This window comes from Hipposideros armiger, unplaced genomic scaffold, assembly GCF_001890085.2.
Source record: "Hipposideros armiger isolate ML-2016 unplaced genomic scaffold, ASM189008v1 scaffold_232, whole genome shotgun sequence".
NCBI classification, from domain to species: Eukaryota; Metazoa; Chordata; class Mammalia; order Chiroptera; family Hipposideridae; genus Hipposideros; species Hipposideros armiger.
Window position 1 is genome coordinate 1926911 of NW_017731582.1, and position 24700 is coordinate 1951610.

Consider the following 24700-nt stretch of genomic DNA (forward strand, 5'->3'; position numbering starts at 1 on the left):
TATTTTAAACCCTTGGGCACCATCACACCAACCAGGCCCTGCCGCCCAACACTGTGGGCCCTCAGCCAGGGGCCACAGCCCTGAGTGTAGGTCAGCCAGGTCTAGGTTAAATTGTTAAAGAGAGGAAATTTCATTTTTTGAGCACTTGCTTTGTTCCAGACACTGTGCTAGTGTTTTCCACGTTATCTCATTTAACGTCATCCTTACATCTTTGCTGAGAGATCAGTTGTTCACAGATAAGGAAAATGAGGCTCTGAACGGCAGGGTGAATTGTTCAAGGCTTCACAAAGGCAGGGCTGGGATTAGAATTTGAGTTTCCTGATCCACTGATCAAGAGACAACATTCCTTCTCTGTTCTTACCCGCTTTGTCCCCGTATCCCTCCCCCCATGGCTGTTCAAGTTCCCCTCCTGGCTCTGCCACTCTTAGGAGCTATGGGACGAGGGCAAACTCTTTAACCTTTCTGCAGCTCATTTTCTTCATCTGTATAGTGGTGGGTCATTGGGAGGGTATAATGATCTCATTCAAATACATGAAAAACGTTACTAGAACAGTGCCTGGCATGCTGAAAGAAAGCAGTAAGGGCCAGCTCTTTTTTCTTCCTTCCTGGTAGTCACCACTTTCCTCCTGTTGTGACCTGCCTGGGCCTCTGTGAGGGTACAGGGTTCTCCCCCCACTCTGAGCCCCATGTTCCCAATAAGCGAAATAAGGGTGTCGTGCTCTCTGATCTCTAGGAAGGTGGGAACCCCGGCACATACCCAGTATGTGCCGCATTGTAGGGGCTCAAAAGTAATTCCGGGTAGAGGGGTCTCCAGACAGGAGCCCACCTCAGTGGCCTCGAAGTCAGCTCTGAGGTGCACCAGTCCTTCCTCTTTGGCAGGTGGCCACCAGCGAGCTGTCTCCTGATTGGATGATGCATTCCTGCGGCAGCCAGGAGCCAATCAGAAGTTACCAGCATCTCCCTGGGTCTGTGTGCCTTTGAGGGCAGATAGCCCCCTAGCCCAACTCAGGTTTTCCTCCTTCCCCATCCACATTCCTCCCAGATCTCGGCCACCCAAGGGCAGCTGGGTTCTTCACCATCTCCTAACTTGGGCCACTGGGGTGTGTCTCTGTTCTGGGCACTTCTGAGCCTGCACCCTCTTGTTCAGGCGCACCCCTCCCAAGGTTCCCATCCCCTCCAGCAGCCCTACCCACTTCTCAAACATGCATCCCCTCCAGCCTGTCGTTTTCCTTTTATAGCTTCTGCCCATTTGCCCCCCAGTTCCTGTACCTACCAAGTACCACTTACTCCCACATGGCTGAATTATCTGAACAGGTCCTGGTTTGGCTTCAGAACTGGAAGGGTCTGGGATAAGGATGGGGGCTGGTTCAGGCCCCTGCTGGAATGCTGTCCTGAACCTGAGCCTCCACAAGACACAAACTGGTATCTGCAGTGGCACCCTCTGGCTCCCTCCTTCTCCCAATGGCCCAGGCCAGAATGGTGCCACCTCACTGTTCCTCCACTGCAATATCAATATTTCAGCCCACAGACACTGGTCAGATCAGCCCCCTTCTCTGCAGCCCTCTCACGCAGCCGCAGCAGGGGTCTTCACTCACACCCCCACCCAGCGGCACCTCCATCCAGAATGACCCCTTTCACTTCCACACCTGACCACTCCTGAAGAAGACATGCCAAGGCTCCCATCAATGCCAAGACCCACCAATACCTTGGCTTGGCATTCTGGGCATGTAGGCTGCTGGGTTCCCACTCCCACCCCTCTCCCCATTTCCTTCTGGTAACACCCATTTGAGTGTTGGGGGGGTGAGGAGGTGTCAGGCTGTATCTGACTTCCTAGCTTTGCTCAGGCAGCTCCCTCTTCCCCTTAGTTTGCACACACCTCCTTTAAGAAGAAGGCTAAGGTCCTGGACCGCAAGCTAGGTTATAGCACCCACTGCCTCTAGGCTCCCACCGCCTCCTGTCCTGGCCTCTCTAGCAGCTCCACCCTTGCATTATCTGCCTGGCAAGCCTGTGGGCGCCTACGTCCTGGCGTCCGGCAGCTGGGAGCCCACTGAAAGTATGTTGAATGAATGAATGAATGAGCATGCCAAACATGGAAAGGAGCAAATTGACCACTGCTGATTTCACCCTGACCACAGGGGGGCCTGGGAGAGCTGAGGGCGTGCGCACATTTGACGGACGTGCCCTCAGCCTACTGAGAGAGAGCTGGCAGGCTGCTCCGCCCACGCCCCGCCCACAGTGGGGCCAAATAAGGGCGCGCCAGGCAGCGCCTGGCAGCAGCTCCCGGCTCCAGCGGCTAGCGTTGGCTTACCTGCGACAGGTGCTCCTGTTGAACCTGAACGACAGCGGACCCGCGCAGGGCCCGGTACTGCAGCGAGGATGCTACGCGAGCGGACCGTGCGGCTACAGTACGGGAGCCGCGTCGAAGCGGTGTACGTGCTGGGCACGTACCTCTGGACCGACGTCTACAGGTGAGCAGGGCCACCGCGCCGGCCCGACACCCTCCGCCCCCGACCCTGGGGTTCCCAGCAGATCTCGACCCCAGACATCCTTAGACCCTCCCGGGACTCGCGGACGCGGACAGCCCTCCTCCAGCCCGAGCTGCCCCTCATCCCGAGGCCTTCCGCGCCAGAAATCCTAAGAACTTCGCCAAGAAACCTGACAGCCCCAAACCTTGTGTCAGCCTCCCCAAAACCCTGAGACCCTCCCAGACACCCTGACACAGCCCCAGCACCCACACTACCCCTTTCCCAGACCCCTTCCCCTGCACCCCAGTCTTCCCACCACCTGGCCCTCTCCAGCACCAGGGCGACCTCAGCACCCTCTCGGCTTCCCCGCCAGCCTCTCCCCTTTCACTTCCCCCTGTCCCCTCAGAACCACCCTTCTCCAAGCCCAGCTCTTCCCCCCAGACCCTCCTGGCTCACCACCTGCCTCAGCCCAGCCCCTCACGCCACTCCCAGATCAGCTGAGCTTCCTGGGATTTGCTGGGGAGCTGCCCTGAGGTGGAATCTGGCCCTAGGGGTTGCTTAGGCTCCGATTTCGCCCTGTGGGGGCTGCTGGTGGTTGCCTGTTCGCAGACACTGGCTGTGAGCTCCATGTCCCCAAATGCCTTCCCCTGACTTCACCCTGGGGTCAGGGAAGAAACTTGTACCAACCCAGCTGAGGCTGCAGAGCTGTTGGAGTCTTTATCAGAAGAGCCCCCTGATTCAGGATTCTGTTCCCTCACCTTTCTCCTGTCCACGAACTTGGTGGGGTGCTGGATTTCTGAGGTCAGGGCCCCACGCCTATCCCCAGCTCCCAGAGAGCCGCCAAGTCCAATGATCCATCTCCCTATAGTGTGTGGGGCGGGCCTTGCCAAGGTGTGACTGGTGTAAATGCAGCAGTGGAGAGAGTCCAGGGGGGGATCACTCAGCCCTCTCTTTCAAACATTTGAAATATTCCTCATACCAGGGTGGGAGGGGTCTGTGCTGAGAGGACAGCATGTAGGACTGAGGTGAGACCCCGTGCTGCTAACCTTGGGTGGGTTCCCTAACGTCTCTGTGCCTTGAGCTGAGCTGGAGGTGCCAGTGTGGTGTATTGCTCCGAAATCATTGTCATCTGGAGTGCCCTGCCTTTCTCAGGCCCCCACCAAACCCCATCCTGTGTCTTCCCACACACCCTCCCAGCCCATTCTTTCCGTCCCCTTCGGTGACCCTGGCAACCCTGCCCAGCCAGTCTCCTGCCACCTCCTCAGCAGGTACTGGCCATGAGAATACCATCAAAGCCCCAGCCTCCTTTCCTGAAGGCAAAGGGTCCAGTCACCTGCAGACCAGGTACCCTCTCCACTCATCTGCCCCTGGCCTCAGTTGCCCTACATGTAAATCTCAGAGGTGGTTTCCAAGGGTCATAACACAGCATTGGGGTGTGGTCAGCCCTCAGTGGCCTGGGAGAGTCCCCCTCCTTCCCCCGCCCCCAATCCTAAACTGGGCACTGTCAGGGAGCGGGCCAGGAACCAGGAGGCTCAAGTCTCTAAGCCTCAGCTGTCACCATACCTGCCTGTTTATTCATGGAGGCACTTTGGGTACAGCCTGAAAGGTTGGCATGGTACCTCCAGCGGGGGGGGGGCACAGATAAAGATGAGGGCCTCAGCCACAGTGACCCACACTCCCACCTGCACTTTACTTAAGCCTTTCCACGTCCCCCGCCCCAGAGAAGTGCCACCTAGATCAGCTCTATCCAACAGAAACAGAATGCAAGCCACAAGTAGAGCCTCGTGTGTGATTTTAAATCTTCTAGTAGCCACATTTTTAAGGTTAAAATAAACAGGTGCAAATTAATTTTAATAATATATTTTATTTAATCCAATATATCCAAAATATTAGCATTTCGATCTATAATCAATATAAAATTATTTATAAGATAGTTTATGTATTAAGCCTTTTTCACAGTAAGTCTTTGAAATTCAGTGTGTATTTTATACTGACATCACATCTCCGTACAGACTAACCGCATTTCAGATGCTCAGTAGCCGCCTGTAGCTGGTCACCACCGGACTGAGCAGCGCAGGTCTGGTGCAGGGTTTCTTGTCCTTGGCACTAACCCATTGTGGGCCACTTAATTATTTGTTGTGGGGGCTACCTTGTGCCCTTGTAGGATGTTTAGCAGCATCCCTGGTTTCTCATCCCGAGATGCCAGTAGCAGCCCCCAATTGTGACAACCAGAAATGTCTCCAGGTAATGCCACCAGTCCCCTGGCAGGTAGACAAAATCACCTCCAGCTGAAAACCACTGGTCTAGTCGAAGAAGCTCCTTCTGGAACTAAGGAGACTGGGCTGTGACTGCTGTTGTTTCTCCTAATATCCGTAGTGGTAAGAGCTCTTGTCAGTATTTATAATCACAGGAGATATTAGTGAACACTTATGAACCGAATGCATTATCTCCTATCTTCCTGACCCTATATAGACCTTGGAGGTCCTGCTGGGATCAACCCATTTTGTAAATGAGGAAAGTGAGGCTCAGAGGGGTGAAGCCATTTGCCCAGCGTCACTCAGGGCACAGGTCCAGTTCTGTCTCACTCAGAACTCATACTCTTAATAACCTCCACTCTATCCTGTGTGACCCTAAAACTAGCAGGTTGAACTGGATGACCCCCCTCAGCCTGTGTCCCTTCCACCTTCCACTTGGACCACGAGCCCACTGCCCCCCAGAGACTTTACCCACCCCCATTCGACCCTCCACTTCCCACTGGGTCCTTCCTGACCCAGACACAAGTCCTGACTTAAGACCCCACGTGATGCCCCCCAGGGTCTCTGAAGAGACACCAAGGGACAAGGCCTCATGGACCATGGGCCCAGTTAGTTAGGGACTGCTATCTTGACCCCTCACTGAGTCACAGAGGTGAGTGAACAGGCCTCAACACCCAACCCCTTTCCCCAGGGCCCTGGGACCCCTCTCCTGAGAGGCATACATAGCTTCCCTCCCCTCCAGGCACAGCAGGGGCCTCACCTGCCCACCCCCAGCAGACCCTATGGTCCACCCACCTGCTCTCAGCAAAACTGGCCCTTTGGGAAAGGATGCCTGGACCCACCCAGAGTCTGAGCACCAGTCTCCAGGAAGCTATGAGCAGATGCACAGAAAGGGGGAAGTGGGATTTTTTGGTGTGTGTGGAGATTTACGTTGAGATAGTCATTAGAGATACTTCCTTCTCCTACTCCCAAGTGTCCTTATCTTCAGTCTGGCACATGGATGCCTTGTCTACACAATCTCCCCCATGGTCGCTTCTTCACTGGGGCTGGCCTGAGTTCCCATCTGGTTCTGGCTTGACGTTGGAGAGCGGGTAGAGAGTGAGTGGTGTCCCAGGTTGGGTTCACCCTCACCTCTGGTGAGTGGTGCTTTCTTTTGCACTGGAGCCAGGGACACCCACAGAGTCTGGAGGGATTAGAGAAAGGGCGGCATTGGAGTTAAGTAATGGGGTGGTCACACTGCCCAACTCTCCCACTGACCCACAAGCCAGCCGTGGGCACAGTTTCTCCTATCCCTCCCTTTGCTTATTCATCTGTCCAGGAGGATAAGAGTTCCCGACTGGGCAGGTGTCCCCTTGTGCCTGGTGGAGAGAGGTCAGGATCTGTATTTTGAGGTCTGCAGGAGCTTCAGAGCAGAGATGATGTTAACCACTGTCTCTTGCCTCTGCGGAGCAGCGTCCTGGTTACATTTGACCTCATGATGAGCCCATGAGGTGGGAGGTAGGGGTGATCCCCGCCCCCTTCTCTGGGAATCCACAAAGCAGAGGCTTGCCCATCACTCTCTGGCAGAAGATAGGGTGCCTAGACATCGCACAGGAAAAGGCTGGGAAAGCCAGAACAGTGCAGTTATGTATTGTGCCTCAGAGAAGAGCATGGAGAATCTAAATTTGTTCCCCTCTCACTCCCTCAACTTCCTCTCTCTGTGTCTTGGTTGGTGTGGGTGTTTTAGAAAAGGATCCTTTGAACAAAGGCCAGGGAGGGTCTGCAATCCAGTCTGAAGCGATGGGGACTTGGGGTGCCATGGTCTCCCCTTCCCAGAGAACGCCAGGCCCTGCCTCACTCACCCTTGTCCTGCCGACTGCCCTGCACAGGCGCCACTCTGGTCACACTGGCTTTAGGATGCTGTTGGCCCTTGAACGCACCAAGCTCACACCTACCTCAGGGCCTTTGCAGGTACCCTTTCCTCTGGGGCAATATCCCACAGACCCCTGCAAGCCTGACATTCACCTGTCACGTCTTAGCTCAAATGTCACCTCCTCCAAGCAGTCTTCTTGACTACCCCCATCTTGTGGCGCCCTACCCCGAGCCTCAGGCACCCTGTATCTCATCTCAGTATTTGTTTCTTTGCAGATATTATTATTATTTACTTAGTATTCCTAGCCAACATTTATTGAACACTTATTCTGTACCAGGCAGCCTTCTTAGCGCCTTGCCTGTTCATCTTGTGTGTATTTAATCATTTATATCTGTTTAGATCTCACAACAACTTTATGAGTTAGGTACTATTATTGGCCCCCTTTTACAGTTGGGGAAACTGAGGTAAGGAAGGCTCGTCCAAGATGACACAGCTGCTTAATGGTGTCGTGCTGCCGGCTGGGCTGCCCTCGGGGACTTGTGTTTTAGGCATGTCCCCCTCCTTGCTTGCTGACTGCCTTGTTCCCACGCTCCTCCAGCCCGCAAGTCAATGAAGGGCTCCTTGGTTGAATGAATGAATGAATGAATGAATGAATGAATGATGTGGCCTGTGAAGTGTGTGGACTGGCCTATCATTGGGCTGAGCTCTCCACCCCCCAGCCCTCAGGGAAAGGCACTGTTGGATGGGCTAGTGGAAGGTCATGTGGCCAAGCTTGGCCAGAACAGCACTTGCTCCTGAGAGAATGCTGGTAGGAGAAATCAGGCCAAGTCAGGTGGCCCCATAAATTAGAACAGCACCTACAGCCCTCAATCCTGAAGAGGAGGCCCTGCCAGGAGCTGCTCTCGGGCTGAGGTTTCAAGCGAGTTCTCAGGGAGTGGCACCCGGTGGTTCAAGCCCACAGCCTCCTGCACACCTGGGGTCCCCAAGAGCCTTCCCTTCCTGCCTGCGGGGCCCTGAGTCAGGAGGACGGGAGCATGGTGGCAGTGGCTCACCCCCGGCCCACCCCCCAGCTGGACAGGCACACCTGGTAAACTTCAGAGGGAGCCAGTTTTCAGAGACAGTTCTCTCCTGCCCAGCTGTGCCAGACCCTGCGCCCAAGGGTTTTGACTGGTCCAAGCCGCTTATCTCAGTCGTTCACCCCAGAGCAGGAAGCCAGCCTTCACCGTCCCTTTTCTGGGCCTCTGACTCCCACCTGAGAAATAGTAGGGGGCTCTCGAGGTTCCTAAGAGCTTCTCATTTGATCCTCTCCTGAGCCAGGCTTGCTACTCACCCCACCCCCACCAGGTAACCCTTCCTGGAGGACCTTAGAGAGGACTGTACCCAATAGATCCTTCCCCAGGAAGGGAGCAGCCAGGCCTAGAGCGCACCTCACATTCTGCCATTATTGCCCCGACACTTAGAGCAAGTGCTCGCCCTCTGTGGGCTTCAACCTGCTCACCTGTGAAATGGGATGACATTGATACAGGCCTCCTGGGGTTATTGAAAGGATGGCCTGAGAGCATGTGGGTCAAAGTCTTGGAACAAGAGCTGGCACCTAGTACTCAGTAAGTGTTTGTCATGAGTTAGTATTGGGTTCATTATATACGAGTATTATTAAACAAACAAATAATAGTGAGATATGGCCTAAAAGGGTCCATAATGTTCATGGGAGAGAGATGTGGAACAACATTTATTAAGTGTCGTTTGAGGCACCAGCAAAGGGAGGCAGAGATGAGTCCTGACTGATGAGATCAAGGAAGACTTCCTGGAAGAGGTGGCAACCGAGCCGAAGGATGAACAGGGGTTCACAATGTGACCAGGACGTACTACGCAGGAGCAAAGGTATCCAGCAGGAAAGTTCGGACACATGAGGGTGGAAAGGGCTTCAGTGTCCTAGAATATAAGGCTAGAGAGTCAATGAGCTCAGACCGGAGCTGTGAATGCCAGGCTCCAGCAATGGACTTTGTTCTGTAGGCAGTGGGGAGCCATTGGAGGTGTCTGGGGAGAGAGTGACCATAGATTAGATTGTTTCTCCCCTAAGGAGAGGGCCCGGGGCAGCTAGAGGCACCAGTGCCTAGTGAGAGAGGCTGCTGGGGTTACCAGGCAGAGAAGGAGGCTGGCTAAAGACAGACATCATGGCTACCGCCACCAATCCCTGCCTGGGAACAACCACCCAACTCAACTCCAGCCACCACCATGCCAGTTGTGAGGCCTTGCCTCCCTCGCCTTGTCCCTCACCTTCAGGGTGCTCACCTGGGATTGCATGCCAGGCTGGCACCCATGACCCAACCCCACCCCCAGACTCCTGCAAAGCCCTGAGGATAGCAGTTCACGCCCAGACTCCCAGGAGCTGGATCACCGGGGAGCTGAGCCCCAGCTGGTGCTAACGAGGCTCAGGGCAGGTGGAGAAGCTGGGACAGCCAGATGCCAGTGAGGAGCAGGCACGTAATGCCCTCAAGTCTGGGGTTGAGTGAGGCCAAGTTGATGAACCCAACCCACGGATAGAGCGAAGGCCAGAGAAGCTGGGTGGCGCCCCAGCATTTGTGTGGCGAGGCAGATGTTAAGTCACAAAGCCCAGAATTCCCTTGGGTTGGACTCAGTGAACATCCCACTTCTACATCTGATGCTGCTCTCCGGTCTTGCACAAAGTTCCTTTGTCTGACACCAACCGACCAGCCATTTCTCTCCATTTCCACAGCCACCACCTAGTCCCAGACCGCCATCATCACTCGCCTGGGCAGCTGCAGTCACCTCCTTGCTGGTTCCCCTACGCCCAGTATTGCTCTCCTGAAACCCATTCCCCACCCTGCACCCTGGGTCATCTGTCTACAGCATAGAAATGACCATGCCGCCCCCTGCTTAGAAGCCTTCCATGCTCTCAGGAGAAAGGCCAGCTCCTTGCCATGACCCAGGCCCTCTCCCCTTCCCCTCACTCACAAAGCCCAGCCACACAGACCTCCTTCCAATTTCTCCAACGTGCTGGGCAAACATCCACCTCAGGCCATCATCCCAGCTGGCCTTGCTGCTGAGTCATATTCTCAGACTCTGGTTCCCACATCAGCAGCACCAGCATCTCCTGGGAGCTTGTTAGAAATGCACCTTCTGCCGGCCGAGTGGCTCAGTTGGTTAAGAGCTCGCTCAAGAGTGCAAGCTCTGAGCAACAGGGTTGCCGGTTCAATTCCTGGCCCGAGCTGAGCTGCCATTGAGCTGCCAACAGGTGGCAGGATGGCTCAGCTAAAACATAAAAAAAAAAGAAATGCGCCTTCTCGTTCACGATGTATATGTGTATCAAATCATCACGTGATACGCTTCAAATATGTGCAATTAATTGTATGGGTCCATTGTTCCTCAGCAAAGCTGGGGGAAAGAAGAAATACAGCTTCACAGGCCCCAGCCCAGCCTGGCTGAATCAGAAACTCTGGGGGTGGCCACCAACCTGTATCTTACCAGGTCCTCCAGAGGATGCTGATATATGCTCAAATTTAAGACCCACTGGTCCAATCTATTCTTGTCTGTCCTTCAGAATGAATAGTTTAGACCTTAGCTCAAATGCCACTTCCTCCAAGAAGCCTTTGTTGACTGCCAGATCAGGTCCCCATGGCACCCCACACCTCTCCTTTATAACAATTACCACAGCTGTAATCACACAATTAATTGTGTAATTCATTGAAAGTCTTTCTCTCCCACTAGAATATATGTTCGGTGGGCCCAGGAACTATGTTGTTTGTCACCAGTCTTCCCCCAGCACCTAGAACTGTGCCTGGCATATAGTAAGTGCTCAATAAACACATGTGGAGTGAATGACTAACGGCGTAAGCAAGCCCTCCTCTTCCAGCCCTCCCTGCAGCAAACATTTATATTTACCTTGTGCCTGTACTAGGCCAGGTGCTGAAACAGAAGAAAAAGGGAGTCCCTACCTCCAAGGAGCTACCTGCCACAAGGGAAAATAAACATGGGGACAAATCAACTGAGTTGGGGCTTTAAGTCGGGATAGACAGTTGCCAACCAGAGAAGTCAGGGGAAAGTATTACAAATAAAAGGAACAACATGTGCAAAGTGCACGGTAAGATGGAACAATGCAGGGAGTTGAGAGGATGGAAGGAGTTGCAGAAAATGAGGCTGGAGGGTCAAGATGAAATGTCAGTGGGTGAATACCAGGCTAAAGAGCTTGGATTTTATTGTATGGGTAGGTAAGCACGGATCAACCACTGAATAATTTCAAGCAGGCAAGTGACCTGATATCTTTTTTTTTTTTAATCACTTTAGTAATAGAGTTTGGGAAACCAAGAAGGGTGGGTTCATTCGTTCATTTATTCCCAAAGTATATATTCAGCATGGCCATGTGCTGAGTGCTGGGTTACAATGCTGGGCAGGGCAGACGTGGCCCCAGGACCTAGCAGCCCGTGCTTCCGTCCACACTATCTTTGCCTCTTCCCCATAAGCAGGTGATCCTAGCCACCACCAACACCCCCACTTCCTCACCCTCGATACTGTCCTGGGCCCCTCCCTGCCGCCTCCAGGGACCACAGAGGTGCCTGCAGACCCTGACTCTCAGGTTTCTGCAGGGGATTCTGACAGGTTCTTCCTGGGGAGGGAGGCAGCCAGCAGGATCCGCAGGGCACAATGGGCGTCTTTGTTGCTTCTGCCAGGGCTGGTCCAAGAATAGCTATTTGCTCAGCTCCAAGCAGGGCCGGTGCTGGGGCAGTAGGAGGGTGTGGGGCCCTGGAGCTCCAGTGTGGGCCAGGCATTAATCCCCTGAGCCTCTGCGGCCTCCTCCATTTCTGACTGGCCTAGAGAAAGGAAAGCGGCACAGAGCATCACTTACAGCACTGTTGTCAGAGTCCGGGTCCCAAAGGATCATCCTGCCCTGTGAGTTTGTAAAGCATTTTTTTTTTCTAAATAGAATTGTGTGCAGAAACCCCACATATAAACCCAGATTAAATGACAGTGGCTCTAGTTAAACAGAGGGCAGGGATGCAACAGAGAGATCCCCAGCTCTTCAGCACCTCCTCCCACCCCTTTGCTCAGGACCTGCCCCCTCTGCACGCTCCGGACTCCGGCCACCTCTGACCTGGTCCCATGCGTTCATGTGGTACTTGATGAAATGGAGGGAGGAACAGCCCCTTGCTCAAGACCACCCAGCAGGTTGACGATCAAAACCCGCACTTGCACTAGAAGAATGTTTCCCAGACCCGAGCCCGCGATTGCCCAGGCCCTCGTGATTTTTACCAAAACTGTATTACCAAAAAGGTAGTACTATTAACATTTTTCCTTCAATCAAATCACATTTTTCTTCTAATGTTGTTTTAAATGGAGATCTTGTATCCTTACTGTAAAGGGCAAGTCTTTATCAATTGCTATAAAAAGGTAACACATTTAATAAACACATAAATCTTTTAAACTGTTCATCCACGTGCCACCTAAAAGCATCTTACACGTGGACCTATGCCTCCCTTGGGGAAATGCTGCCTGGCGCGTCTAAAAAGCTCACCTCTGTCCTGCTCAGCTCCACACGCAAGGCCCCCTCAGCAAGTCAGTGGCAAATTGGGCTCAAACCCAGATCTTCTGCACAGGGACCCCCAATCCAGGCTTTTGGCTTCGAGTCTGTGCCTCTCCTATTCGTGGATGTGGACAGAGGGTAACAGGCCATAGCCAACACGTGTCCAGCCTCAGAGCAGCCATGATTGGCTGGGGAGTTTAGAAGGGGGCGGATGGACAACAATGGAGTCTCCCTGGAGCTTCTTAAGGAGCTCCTTTCCCAGCACTGGGCATGAGCTGCCACACACTTGCCCACCCTCTCCTGCTAGTACCTACTGGTCTTTGCCAGTAGCCGCTGAAGTCTGTGACCTGGGTCCGACAGACCCTGCCTGGGGGCCTCAACGGACACACACTCATGACCTTGGCCACCCCTGGGCTCTAACCACCAGACTGCCCTGTTGGACATCTGGCCCAGGGGTTCTCTAGACCTCTGGACCTGCAACACCAACAGTTCCTGGAAACATGGTAGAAATGCAAATTCTCAGGCCCTACCCCAGACCTACTGAATCTGAAACTCTGAGGAGGGGCCCAACCATCAGTTTTGACAAGCCCTCCGGGTAACGCTGCTGCTGCTGCCGACTGGTCTAAACCGCTCATTCAACCCTGGCCACTGTTCACATCTTCAGTTGCCCCAACCATACCTCAGTCCTGCCAGCCAGACTCTCCGGGGATGGGATCCACAAATCTGTAGCCTTAAAATAAACCCTACAGATTTAAACAGCACCCCCGATGATTCTGATGCCCAAACATAGTGGAGAACCATCCTGGAACCCAGGAACACCAAGCCCTCAAAATATCAGCTGTGCCTTTGAGGCAGACACCTGTACCTATGTCTTAGTCCCAAGTCTCATGAGAATCCCACCTAAATCCCTCTGAGCTCTCTTTGGCTTTTGGGAACCTTCCTCCTCTAGCCTCCCTGTCCCTTCCTGTCACCTCCCCTTAAGCCAGTGTCTTAGGCAGCTCGAGCTGCTGTAACAAAATACCATAGGCTGGTAGCTTAAAAGCCGAAATTTGTTTCTCACAGTCCTGGAGGCTGGAAGTCTGAGGTCAGGGTGACAGCATGGTCAGGTTCCAGTGAGGACTCTCTTCTTGGCTTGCATCCAGCTGCCTTCTCACTGTGTGTTCACGTGGCCTTCCTCAGGGAGCGGGAAGCGCTCACTCTCGCTTCCTCTTCTTATAAGGTGACCAGTCCTACCAGATTAGGACCTCGCTCTCATGACTTCATTCACCCTTAATTATCTCCTAAAAGCCTATCTTCACGTACAATCACATCGGAGATGAGGGCTTCAGCATGTGGATATGGGGGGAGATAACGTTCAGTCCTTTGCAACCAGATCAAACCAGTTCCCTGCCCTGAAATTTTGAGGTCTTTTCAAGAATTCCAAAAGTATTTCCAGTTCCGTAGAGAACCACTCTGGATACCCAAAGAATGACTCTCGGAGGTGGGAACTCCAAGCCATGAAAGCTGTGGCAGGCGGGGGGATCTTTGTGACAGAGCAGCTCAGCCCTGCCCCTTTAAGACCCCAGGTCCAGGTCCCATTCCTGTGTAAACCCAGCACTTTGACGACTGCCTCCTGGCCTCCAGCTCAGACACTGACAGGGTTTGGGAAACAGAGTTCTAGCCATAGCGCTGCCTTTGGAGCAAATTCATTCCTCTGTGTGGGCCTCTGTTGTCCACCCTTACAGTACCATGTGGCTCCCCAAACTGGCTGCCCATGAGAAACGCAAGGAATCTTGTTAAGAATTCAGATCTCTCATCCCCACCCTCTAACATTCTGACTCAGCATGTACAAGATTGGCCCAGGAATCTGTATTTTTAACAAGTGTCCTCTTCACTACCAGGTGATTGCAGTATAGCTGGGTCCTCTGGGGTCCCCCAGACCAGATGATCTAGGTGGGTCCTTGCAGCCTTGCCCCTCCAGGCATCTCCTCCTGAAGCCTCCTGCCCCACCCCTGGCCCAGGGATCCTCACAACTCGCTCTCCTCTCTCCCTACAGCGCAGCCCCAGCTGGGGCTGAAACCTTCAGCCTGAAGCACTCGGAGCACGTGCGGGTAGAGGTGGTGTGTGACGGGCAGGCCGAGGAGGTGGCCACCAATGGGAAACAGCGCTGGCCTCTCTCACCCAGCACCACACTGCGGCTCACCATGAGCCAGGCGAGCACCGAGGCCAGCAGTGACAAGGTACCATGTTTGGGGAAGTCGCCTCCATGGGCCACTGAAGCCAGGGGCCATGCTGGAATCAAGACAGGCTAGACCACAGTTGTCCCGTAGAAACAGAATGCAAGCCACATGGGTCATCTTCTGTTTCTAGTAGCCACATGAAAAGAGAAAAAAGAAATAAGGGGGTTTCTTTTTAATACTATGTTTTACTTAACGCCACATATCAAAATATTATCGTTGCGAGATGACATCAGCACCAAAAAATATTAATACATAGCTTACCTACTGTTTCATACCAACTCTAAACCTGGTATGTGTTTCATACTTACAGCACATCTCAGTTTGAACTTGCCACCTTTCAAGTGCTCAGTAACCACTTCCAGCTAGCAGCTATTGTATAAGACAGCTCAATGTCAGACCATGGTATGATGGCTTTGTGGAAGGTTAGAGCTGTGAGCTGCTGGATGACAAAATGTTAGAATCATTGGAAGTTACAGCCACAAATGTCCTTGTTTTCATTGTGTATAAAATGGGGTGCTGGGTACCCATGCAAGAAAGTAATTTGCCTAAGTATTGCAGCCAAGACCAGACTCTATTCTTGCTGGGTTCTCTAATTATGAACTTCATGTGCCCCATGGCAGTGATGACACCGGGCCTTATCCAAAGGAAATAAACTCAGCCCTACTCCCTGGTTGCTTAGCGGGAGCTAGACATACACCTTGGTAGAGGTGGGGGCCCCACAGGCAGCAGAATATACAAGAGGGCACAGGTAAGCAGACGTCACCCTGGATGCACTCTGAGAGGAGGGAAGCCCCCTATCTAGTTCAATAATCTGGGGGAAGCAGCCGACTAACCTAGGAGTGCTTCCTGGAGGAGAGGGTTCAGTTGTTTGAAGAAAGTTGATTTGCTAGGCGGTGAGGTGTGAGGCAGGGAAGGTCATCACTGTAGATTTTCCTGCCTGTGATCTGTGATCTCTGCTCTTCTCTCTCTCCCAATGCACCCCCTCCCTACCAAGGTCACTGTCAACTACTATGAGCAGGAGGGGAACACCCCCATCGACCAGGCTGGGCTCTTTCTTACAGCCATTGGTGAGTTGACACGGCTGCGGCCTGGGTGCCTTCATCCCCCAGGGCCTGGCATTGCCGCCCTTCTCAGCAGCACTTGGGCTATTTTCAATACTGCAGACCTGGCACTTGGAGCTTCCTCTGAATAATGCAGGACCAAGGAGTGATGCCAAAGGTACCCAGGCCCTTCTCCACTAGAGTGGGGGGTGTTCTACAGGAGGAGATGTGCCCTGGTCTGCCAGCGACTCACCCCAATGCCAGGTCCCCATCACAGCGTCATGGAGAAGAAAGAGCAAAGTCTGCCCTCCCCCATTTCTCCCCTGCAGCCTGGAGAAGAGCTTGCCTAGAAACAGCCTGCCCCCAAATCTGTGCTGTACCTGACAACCCTAGCTACCCCTTTGCCCTCCCTAAGCCCAGAGATGCAACCTGGGTCCTTAACTCACCTACTTCATTTAACTCATGAGGGCAGTGAGGCCCAGAGAGGTTAGGGAACTCATTCAAAGTCACACAGCAACTCAGTGGCAGGTTGAGTCCAGAACTCAGGATTATTTCCCTCCCAGGTTCTTCCTATCACACAGCCCTCCCCTACCCTGGGTGCCAGGTGGTCGGGTGAAACCCAGCCTGGCTCGGCAAAGCCCAGGATATGGTCCTCTGAACCTTCAGTCACTCAACTCTTCTGCAGTTGAGGTATTAATCGTGTATATATATTTTTAAAAGTTTTAATCATACTGTGTGATTATATTTCAGAGGACCATTTGTCTGTTCAGTCTTAGTTGAACATTGACAGGGCTGCTACATGGATGGTAAGGGGAGGGAACTATCAGTTGCTGAGCGTTAACTATGTGCTGAAGGCTTTAAAAATAATAGCGATGTCTTCCGTTTATTGGCCACTTACTCTGTGTCTAGGACTGTGCTGGGTGTTTCGAGGAGGAGGAGAAGCACCTGACATTTAATGAGCACCTACAGTGTACCAGGCTCCAAGGCTAGATGTCTTATTGCCATGACCTCAATCTATTCTTCCCACTGTCCCAAGGATAGGCACTACTATTGTCCCCATTTTGCAGATGAGAAAACCAAGGCTCATAAAAAGCAAAACACACAAAACCTTGCCTGAGGTCACACACCTGGAAAGTGGTTTGTGGGACGCCGGGTCATTTCGATTATATTCTCTGGGGGAGTCTTAGAACATCCCCCTCCCCCCAGTAAAACCCAGCTAGCCCCCAAGCCAGCCCCCCTCCTTCTCCACCCTGTGCTCTTAGCCCCCGAAATAGGCTCAACAGCCGTGCTGTTCTGCTCCTCAGCTTATTCCCAAACAGGGTTGGTTGCTGGTCACCCTGACCATCTTTCTGTGCCGAGGGGGTGCCCAGCCCTGGAGCGAGGCCCTCAGGACAACCTCCTTGAGAGATGGAAACGAAAGCCTACGTAGCTGCAGCTGAGAGCTGGCACATGTGTGGACCTCACATGCACACGTAGCCCCCAGGTTGTCTCAGGTGACCGTCCCCGAGGAAACCTAATCCCACAGAGATGGGACACCTGAGAACATAAGCAGACACGATGGTGATCTCAGAGGGCTGACTGCACCATTAACGAGACTTCCACCGAAGCAAGGCAGACATAGGATAGATGGCAAATAACGGAGGCAGGGCTGCACTTTCCTCTCCTCTAGAAGACTGTAACGCTTGCGCTGAGCCCTCGGAAGATACCAAACATGCCCAGGTGTGTGACCAGGTTCATCCTTCTGAGGCTCTGAGGTTGTGCTTTCACTAAACAACTGTTTACTTAACTGCCACAAGTCCCAGATATATAGCTTCCACAGACCAGTAAACTGTCCACCCCACCCCCCAACCCCCCAGAAAAAAATAAGACTGACATCTTTGGTGCTTGGCCAAAAATAAAGACATTAATAAAATAATTTGTCATCAATTATCACCATGATTTTAACATCTGAACACCTCAAAAGTAAGCAGGGCATAATTTCAGGATAAAAGACGGTCATTTACATTGCAGAAATAATGCTTTATGAAAAACTCACCCCATTGAACTTATGTTTCCTGTTCCACCAGGGACCCTGGTGAAAATTTGGTTTGCCTTGGTGCCCACTGGTCTATCTGATCCCTCCAGGTCTTGTTTTCCCTCAAGCATCTACCCCAGGTATGCTTGAGCCCCACGTCCTGAGTAATTATTCAGGGGCAGCACCTCAGAACAGGGACACCCTAAGCGTCCCAAGATGGTGGGGCTGCCCCCCAAGAACATACCTGAGTCCACCCCGCCTTAGTTCTGTCCTGAGCCCACGCTGAGTGGAAAGAACCCTGGCTTCAGAGTAGACAGAAATAAGTTTAAATTCTGGCTCTGTCCCCTCCAGCCACATTGTGACCACCATCGCTCTGAGCCTCAGTTTCCTCATCTGCAAAATGGGACCGCAGTGTGCTCTCACACAGTGCTTACAAGGATTCAGTGGGATGGCAGGTGCAAAGGCCCGGCATGGAGTAGGGACGCGGTCAAAGCTCCCTTCTGGTCTCCTTTCCTCTTAAGGTAGCCACATTTTCTCTCAGCTGGGTGACATTGAAGAACCCTCCTGTCCCTCAGTTTCCATCTTGAGATTTGGGAACAAACGCATGGTGCCTTCGGCCAGATCAGGCTCCGGGTCTTGGTCCCAGCCCTGCCAAGGACTTGCTGTGTGACCTTGACAAGTAGCCCAGCCCCTCTAGACCTCCCTTTTCTTCTAGCTATAAAATGAGAGGGTTGAGCTCATTGACCCCTGAGGGCCTTTAAGACTCCAAGTAGGGCTGAGTTACAAAGCCCTCCCTGTTAAGGGGGAGCATAGGAGTAAGGAGGAGGACGGTGGAGAGTCTCACCCTCTTTGCTGTAGTCCTGGCAACGAGAGCAGTACAGGTACATGAGTCTTGAGAAGTTTTAGCATCAGGGCCGGCCGAGTGGCTCAATTGGTTAAGAGCACAAGAAGTTTTAGCATCACCCTGGGGACCTCATTCCTATTGCCCCTCCCCTGAGCCTAGGACTGCTGTGCGGGAGCGAGTCCTTCACCCCTACCACACCCCAGGCTGCCCGGTGAGGCAAGGAGGCCAGGTACCCTGTCACCGTCCACTGCCCATGGGGGCCGGCAGCCTGCCGAAACCTTGCTGCTCTGTGTCACAGCTGCAGCCTGTGTCCGGATTCTCGGGGCAGACTGCCTTGCACCCAACTTGACATTTCCCATTAATCTGCCCCACACCCCTGACGCCACCTGACACTTTGGGGCTATTCCCAGGAGCTGAGGTAAGACTCAGAGCCTCTGGGGAATGTCATCTGGAACCCAGAGGCCCTGAAACAGATGTCCTCTTCCTCCTCCCCCAGGAAGACTGAGCTTTTCCAGGAGGCCGGACCTCTGGGCTAAGCATACCAGCCCTGCTCTTTGTCCCACTGGAATCTAGTTAAATTGGACATTGGGAGAAGCTTTGAAAGGGAGAAGTCCTCCAGGGACGGCTTGTAGTTTGAGGGGGGTCCCGAGTGAGGAAGGAAGGGAGAGAAGCCATTTCAGCTAACTATGGAGATGGGTCATAATACAAGAGAAAATGTAAGACACTGGGGGAGGTTGGAAGGTAGGTGTTACGGGAGCCCCATTACATAATGTCCAAATTGCATAACAGGAAGTCAATGAAACCTCTCCACGTTTCAAAAATCAAGAAAGAACAATAAGCGCATTATTTAGTATTATGGTCGTTGCCTCAGGCAGGTGAGCAGACGGGCCTGACAGCGAACTGCTGTGTTTCTTTAGAAGCTGCTTGGTACCATTTGATTTCTTTTGTACTCTGTGCAAATATTGCTTTCACAAAATTTTTAAATTTAAAACATTGATAATGTAAAGTAAAGCACGACGAAGTGTTTTATAATTTATCACCTGTGACCCACCGCTTTCATGGACACACCATGGGAACCGCAAAGTGGTACCACCCTGCAGCCTAGAGACGAAGGCCACAGGGCTGCCAGGGCGGGGACGTGGCCAACTTCTCTGGGAATGACCTTCAGGGCAGCAAGTCTTGGGTGTTTGAAAGCGGGCTTGGCTTCTAAAAACAGCCCAGGGTGGAGGTCAGCAGGAGTCAGTGGTGGGAACGGCCAAGGGCAGGGGTCTGGAGTCAGAGGCCCAAGTGGGACACCTGGCTCTGCACTGTCTGGGGACTTCCTGGTCACTTCCCTGCTGGGTGCCTCAGTTTCCTCATCTATATGGTGGGGGTGGCCGGGTGTCGGAGATAATCCTTCCTCCTGCTGTGATTGAAGGGAGCACATGCAGGGAAGGTGCCTGCCGCTGGCAGAGTGACCTGTACACACAGCAGAGATTATCTTGAAAGCAGAGAGTGACTTCTCAAGGAGGCTGGGTCTGCGGCTGCTTCCCGGGGAGGAACTTCAGGGAGCCAATCTCCCTGAGAGACAGTATGCAGTGGGGAGTGTCCAGCTGGAACGTTCGTGAAGGTCTGGGAACCAAAATCAATAACTGTCCCTCCATCTGAGCCTTCAGCCTCTTTGACAGAAGTTGGTGGTTCTGCCTGCCCCACGTTCTCCCTAAAATTCTTATCCTGCACTGGCCTCCCAGGTTATCAGCCCAGTTTGCTCACAGGGCACGTCTCTGAGCCTGGGTTTGCTCACCTGTAAAATGGGCACAATAATATTTATCTCATAGGACTGGGAATTCATTGAGAGCAGGCACTGTGTCCTGAGGGCCCACCACTAGGTCCCCGTGCCCAGGGTGCCTGGGACACAGCAGATGCTCAACAGTGACTTGCTGAGTGACTGGGACCGTAGAAGGAGTGTATGTAGTTATGCCTTCTGGCATCGAACTGGCACTAGGGCTGGGCACGTTGGAGTGCTGCCCTTCAAGCCTCCCGCTTCCTGCCTCCTTCTAGACCCAGAAAAGCCACATTCAAGGTTGGGAAGGACTCACACTGTGGGCAGAGGTAGGACTTGAAAGTCATCCCCAGACTCAGGGTGAGCTGCCTGGGGAGGGATGACATCAGTACCCATCCTGAGCCAGGACCCTCCTCCTCACCCACTCCCGGGAGAGGGCATGCCTGCCAAGGAGACTGACCAGGAATGTATCCATTCCCACAGACTCCCATCTCAGTCCACGTCATGCCCTGCATGAGGCCGAACCCGCCGGGCCGTTCCTGGGCCTGGACCCAGCTCACCTCTTTCTGAGCGATGCTCCCATAACCTTCCCAACCACTCCCCTGCCCCGCCCTGTTAGTCTCTAATGCAGGGGCTCCTTTTGCCTCCCAGGGACATTTAGCACCATCTGGAGACGTTTTTGGTTGTCACAACTGGAGGATGTTACTGGCATCCAGGAGGTAGAGGCCAGGGATACTGCTAAACATCCCACAATGCGCAGGTTGGCCCCTTCAACACAGAAGGATCTAGCTCAAAATGTCCACAGTGCCTACGAATAAAATTCGTGCAACCTCTCTAACTAGAAAGGGCCCCATTTGCAGGTAAAGAAACTGGGTTCAGAGAGACTGTCTAACCTGCCCAAAGTCACACAGCTTCTAAGCAGAGAACTAGGGTTCAAACCCAGCACTGTCTGATGCTGAATCTTGGGCTCATTTCACTGCCCCACACAGTTTTACAAAGCCTGTCCCCAAGGCAGGGCTAGTCCAGCTAGGATACTAAAGGCCCCTTTCCCAAGAGAAAAAACAAACAGGGACCCTGCCCTGGATCTTCTGTCTGGCAGCCTGGCATCTTGGGCACCCTCAGATCGAGAAGGGCTGGAGACCCAGTTTCCCACCCAAAGTAAAGCCCTCGGTCCTTGGAGGTGGGATCTGGGCCATGGAGAGTTCTAGGAGAGATACACATATGTGCCCACACGCCCAGGGCAGGCTGGGAAAGGCAGTTCAGGAATCCTACGACAATTCTGGAAATATGAGCTTCAAATCAGACCAACTGCAGTGTGTGCCCCAGTTCTGCTAACACCACCTGTGTGACCTCAGGCAGTGATTTGGCCTCTCTGAGCTGAGGCTCCCAGATTTGTACAGTGAGGCTCATCCCACCTACCCCAGAACTAACTGAGGACCCAGGAAGTGGTGGGAGACCCGGACCCAGCACTTCTTAAAGCCGTAAGCTGCGAAGTCTGCAGCATCTGCCTGTTCTCCATCGGGCAGTGGGGTATTGAAGTACGGGGTTGGATAAGATGATCCTCCCCTCTCAGGACCAAGCGACCAGGTGAGCTGCACACCAACCCCACAGGTCTTCCGCTGGTTCCTGCCCCGCCCTGTCTGGCAGGCTCAGCAACACTCACCTGTGTGTCTGTCCCCAGAGATCTCCCTGGATGTGGATGCGGACCGGGATGGCATCGTGGAGAAGAACAACCCAAGAAAGGTACCTAGCTCCCAGGGCAGACGGCCCAGAACTGGGGGACTTCCGGAGCAGAGCCCCAGGCTGTATCCTACAGGCAGCCATGGTCTTCCCAGCAAGGAGACTGTGGCTGAGACAGGCTGCCGGACACACAGCACACGGTGACAGACCCACAGAGGAGCCAAGTCCGTTATGGGAACAACTATGGGGCAGGTTTTCAAGTCTCAGTTTCCCCACCCACAGGATGGGGACCCCCAGTTCATAGAGTTGTTGGAAATTGCCACAAATTTGCTCTTATTTTGCCTTTTTTTTTTTTTTTTAATCTGAGTGAGAGAGAGCATGAGGAGCTGAAGGCCAGGTTAATCACCCTCAGTTCAAGGCATGTGATCTTGAATGGTGCATGCACAACCCCGCCCCTGTTTTGTTTATTTATTCATTCATTCATCACTCATTCATTTGTTCATTCATGCATTCACATATTCATTCTCTTTTATCCTGCAGGCCTTACTCCCATTCTGCTCCCCTACAAAGGACCATTTTAAAGGGTTTCATGTATCGGGTTGGTGTGCGTGTGTTTTTAACTTGCGCGGCTAGCACTGTGTTCTCAATCTCGTTCTGTTCTGTACTTTTCCATCAAGCCAGGGTTTACGTTCCACTGGTTTTGCTCTGTGTACATCCAGGGTGTTGCTTCTAACTATTTTCTATAACAGACTAAAGCCTGGTTTAAATTATATGTAGATGGATATGTTAAAAAGTTAAATATATACAGCCCAGTGAGAAGCCTGGGGCCTAGTAGCTGGCCCCAGGCTCTCTGCATGTTGCTAGGGGGACCTCAGACTTGTTGGGGAGCCCCTCCTCCAAGGCTCCTCAGTGGGACTCTGCCCCGTTCCTGCCTCCCCAAGGCAGCTGAGTCAGACCCACACGCAGGTTCTCTGTGTCAGTGGCCAAACCACGTGACAACAGACCCCACAGAGGCCTCTGAAGCATCCAGCCTCCCCTAGGGAGTTTTGCAGCCTTGGTGAAGTCACAGTCCTTGTGGGCCTGAACTTACCCAGGCTGTCTCCACGTGGGCAGTGACGTTTCATGTTTTCTTCTTCACCCCATAAATATTTGCTGAGCATCTTTTATATTCCAGGACTGAGTCAGGCCCTGAGGACACAGAAAGAACGCAAGAAACACAGCTCCACATTAAATAAGGAATGGGGGTGCGGCGGGGGCTGTTTCATCACAATTGTCCTAAGTCTGCCCCCAAAACAAACATGTACAATGCAAGCTGCTCTGGTCTGGAGAATCAAAAAGGCTTGTGGATAGAAGGGGTGGTTTTTCTGTGACTGGAAGGGGGAGTGACATTGGCCAGGTGAAGGGAGACAGGACAGCGTCCAGGCAGACAGCCCAGCACTGTGAAGGCCTGAGAGCTTGGGAGTCTTTAGGGAGCAGAAAGGCAGCCAGTGTGGGGGGTGCCGAGTGAGTGAGGCAGAAGGTGAAGGGAATAGATGGAGAGAAGGGCAGGTCTCTCTGAGCCTTGCAGGCCACAGCGAGGGACCTGGGCTTTATCCTAAGTCAACAGGGAGCCCTGACAGGGCCAAAAGCAGGAAAGCAACATGATCTGGTTGGCGTGCGCCCCAAACTGCTCTGGCCACAGCGTAGAAAATGGGCCACCTTGCAGGTCCCATTTGGACACTCAGAGAATGTCTGGAAATGGCTGGGTGTGTATCCATCCAGGCCTCTCCCCCTGAGCCCCTCTGGGGACTGGAGAGCCTGTCCTGGTGTGTCTGTCCGCCCATTTCTCTGGCCACCCTCCATCTCCCTGCCTCCACGCTCCTCCAGGCACAGGCACACCAGACCCGAAGCTCATGAATGCCCCGTCAGCCGTCCAGCCTCTGTGTCTCTAGCTGCCACCACGCATTGCCCTCCCGAGCTTGCCTTTGGTGCTTACACCAACCCTCTCCGGGCATCAGAGGTGGGATTCGTGTTTGCCAGGTCACAGCTGCCCCAGTGGATGGTGGCTGCTCTCTCTTCTCATCCTGGGGCTGTCCCTCCAGTGTCCTGTGAGGTCTGCACGGGGGCTGGGAATGAATATCTGCCAGAAGGTAGAAGAGCACTGACCTCTCCCCCCTGCCAATGCAGGCGTCCTGGACCTGGGGCCCTGAGGGCCAGGGGGCCATCCTGCTGGTGAACTGTGACCGAGACATACCCTGGTTGTCCAAGGAGGACTGCAGAGACGAGAAGGTCTACAGCAAGGAAGGTGCCAGCAGGGCCCACACTCAGGGTTGGGGGGCAGGGAGGAACAATGGAAACACCCTTGCTAAGTCCTGGGGTGAAGGCGAGGCAGAAGTGACCTCGGGTCTCCTGGGGATGGTGGACTCAAATATCCACTCTTGCTGAAAAAAAACAGAAGACAAAACTATTAATATAGTTTAATTGGTACCATGTTTTTTTAAGAAGTTACCCATACATAGAAAACCAACTGGAAGGAACGTCCCAAAAGGTTACAGGTTGTTAGAGATGACAGCTGGGTTTTGTTTGTTTGTTTATTTATTGGGGAACAGTGTGTTTTTCCAGGACCTTTCGGGTCCAAGTCAGGTAGTTGTTTTCAATCTAGTTGTGGAGGGTGCAGCTCCTTGTCCCATGTGGGAACCGAACAGGCAAACCTTGATGTTATGAGCCTGCGCTCTAACCACTTGAGCTAACCGGTCGCCCCCAGGTGACGGCCAGTTTTAATGCTTCTCTGTAGTTTCCATAATACACATGTGTGGGGTTTTCTTTGTCCTGATTATAAAAGTAACAATCACCTGTAAGCCAACATTCCAGCCACAAGTCTCTTAATTGTAACTCTTTGTGTGTCCGATCCCCAGACCTCAAGGACATGTCCCAGATGATCCTGCGGACCAAAGGCCCGGACCGCCTCCCCGCCGGATATGAAATTGTCCTCTACATCTCCATGTCGGACTCGGACAAAGTGGGCGTGTTCTACGTGGAGAGTGAGTGGCC

The 24700-nt window shown here is 53.1% G+C and overlaps 1 protein-coding gene across 1 annotated transcript in view; it reads left to right on the forward strand.

Annotated features, from left to right (window-relative positions):
* Positions 1–2265: 2265 nt before the first annotated feature.
* The window catches only part of PADI2 (peptidyl arginine deiminase 2), a 44564-nt gene continuing 22129 nt past the window's right edge, over positions 2266–24700 (forward strand). Inside the window, exons 1-6 of the mRNA XM_019654928.1 lie at positions 2266–2468; positions 14147–14330; positions 15325–15397; positions 21672–21733; positions 23837–23954; positions 24565–24690. Coding sequence (XP_019510473.1) covers positions 2377–2468; positions 14147–14330; positions 15325–15397; positions 21672–21733; positions 23837–23954; positions 24565–24690 — 655 coding nt within the window. The 5' untranslated portion in view covers positions 2266–2376. The remainder of the gene's footprint in view (positions 2469–14146; positions 14331–15324; positions 15398–21671; positions 21734–23836; positions 23955–24564; positions 24691–24700) is intronic.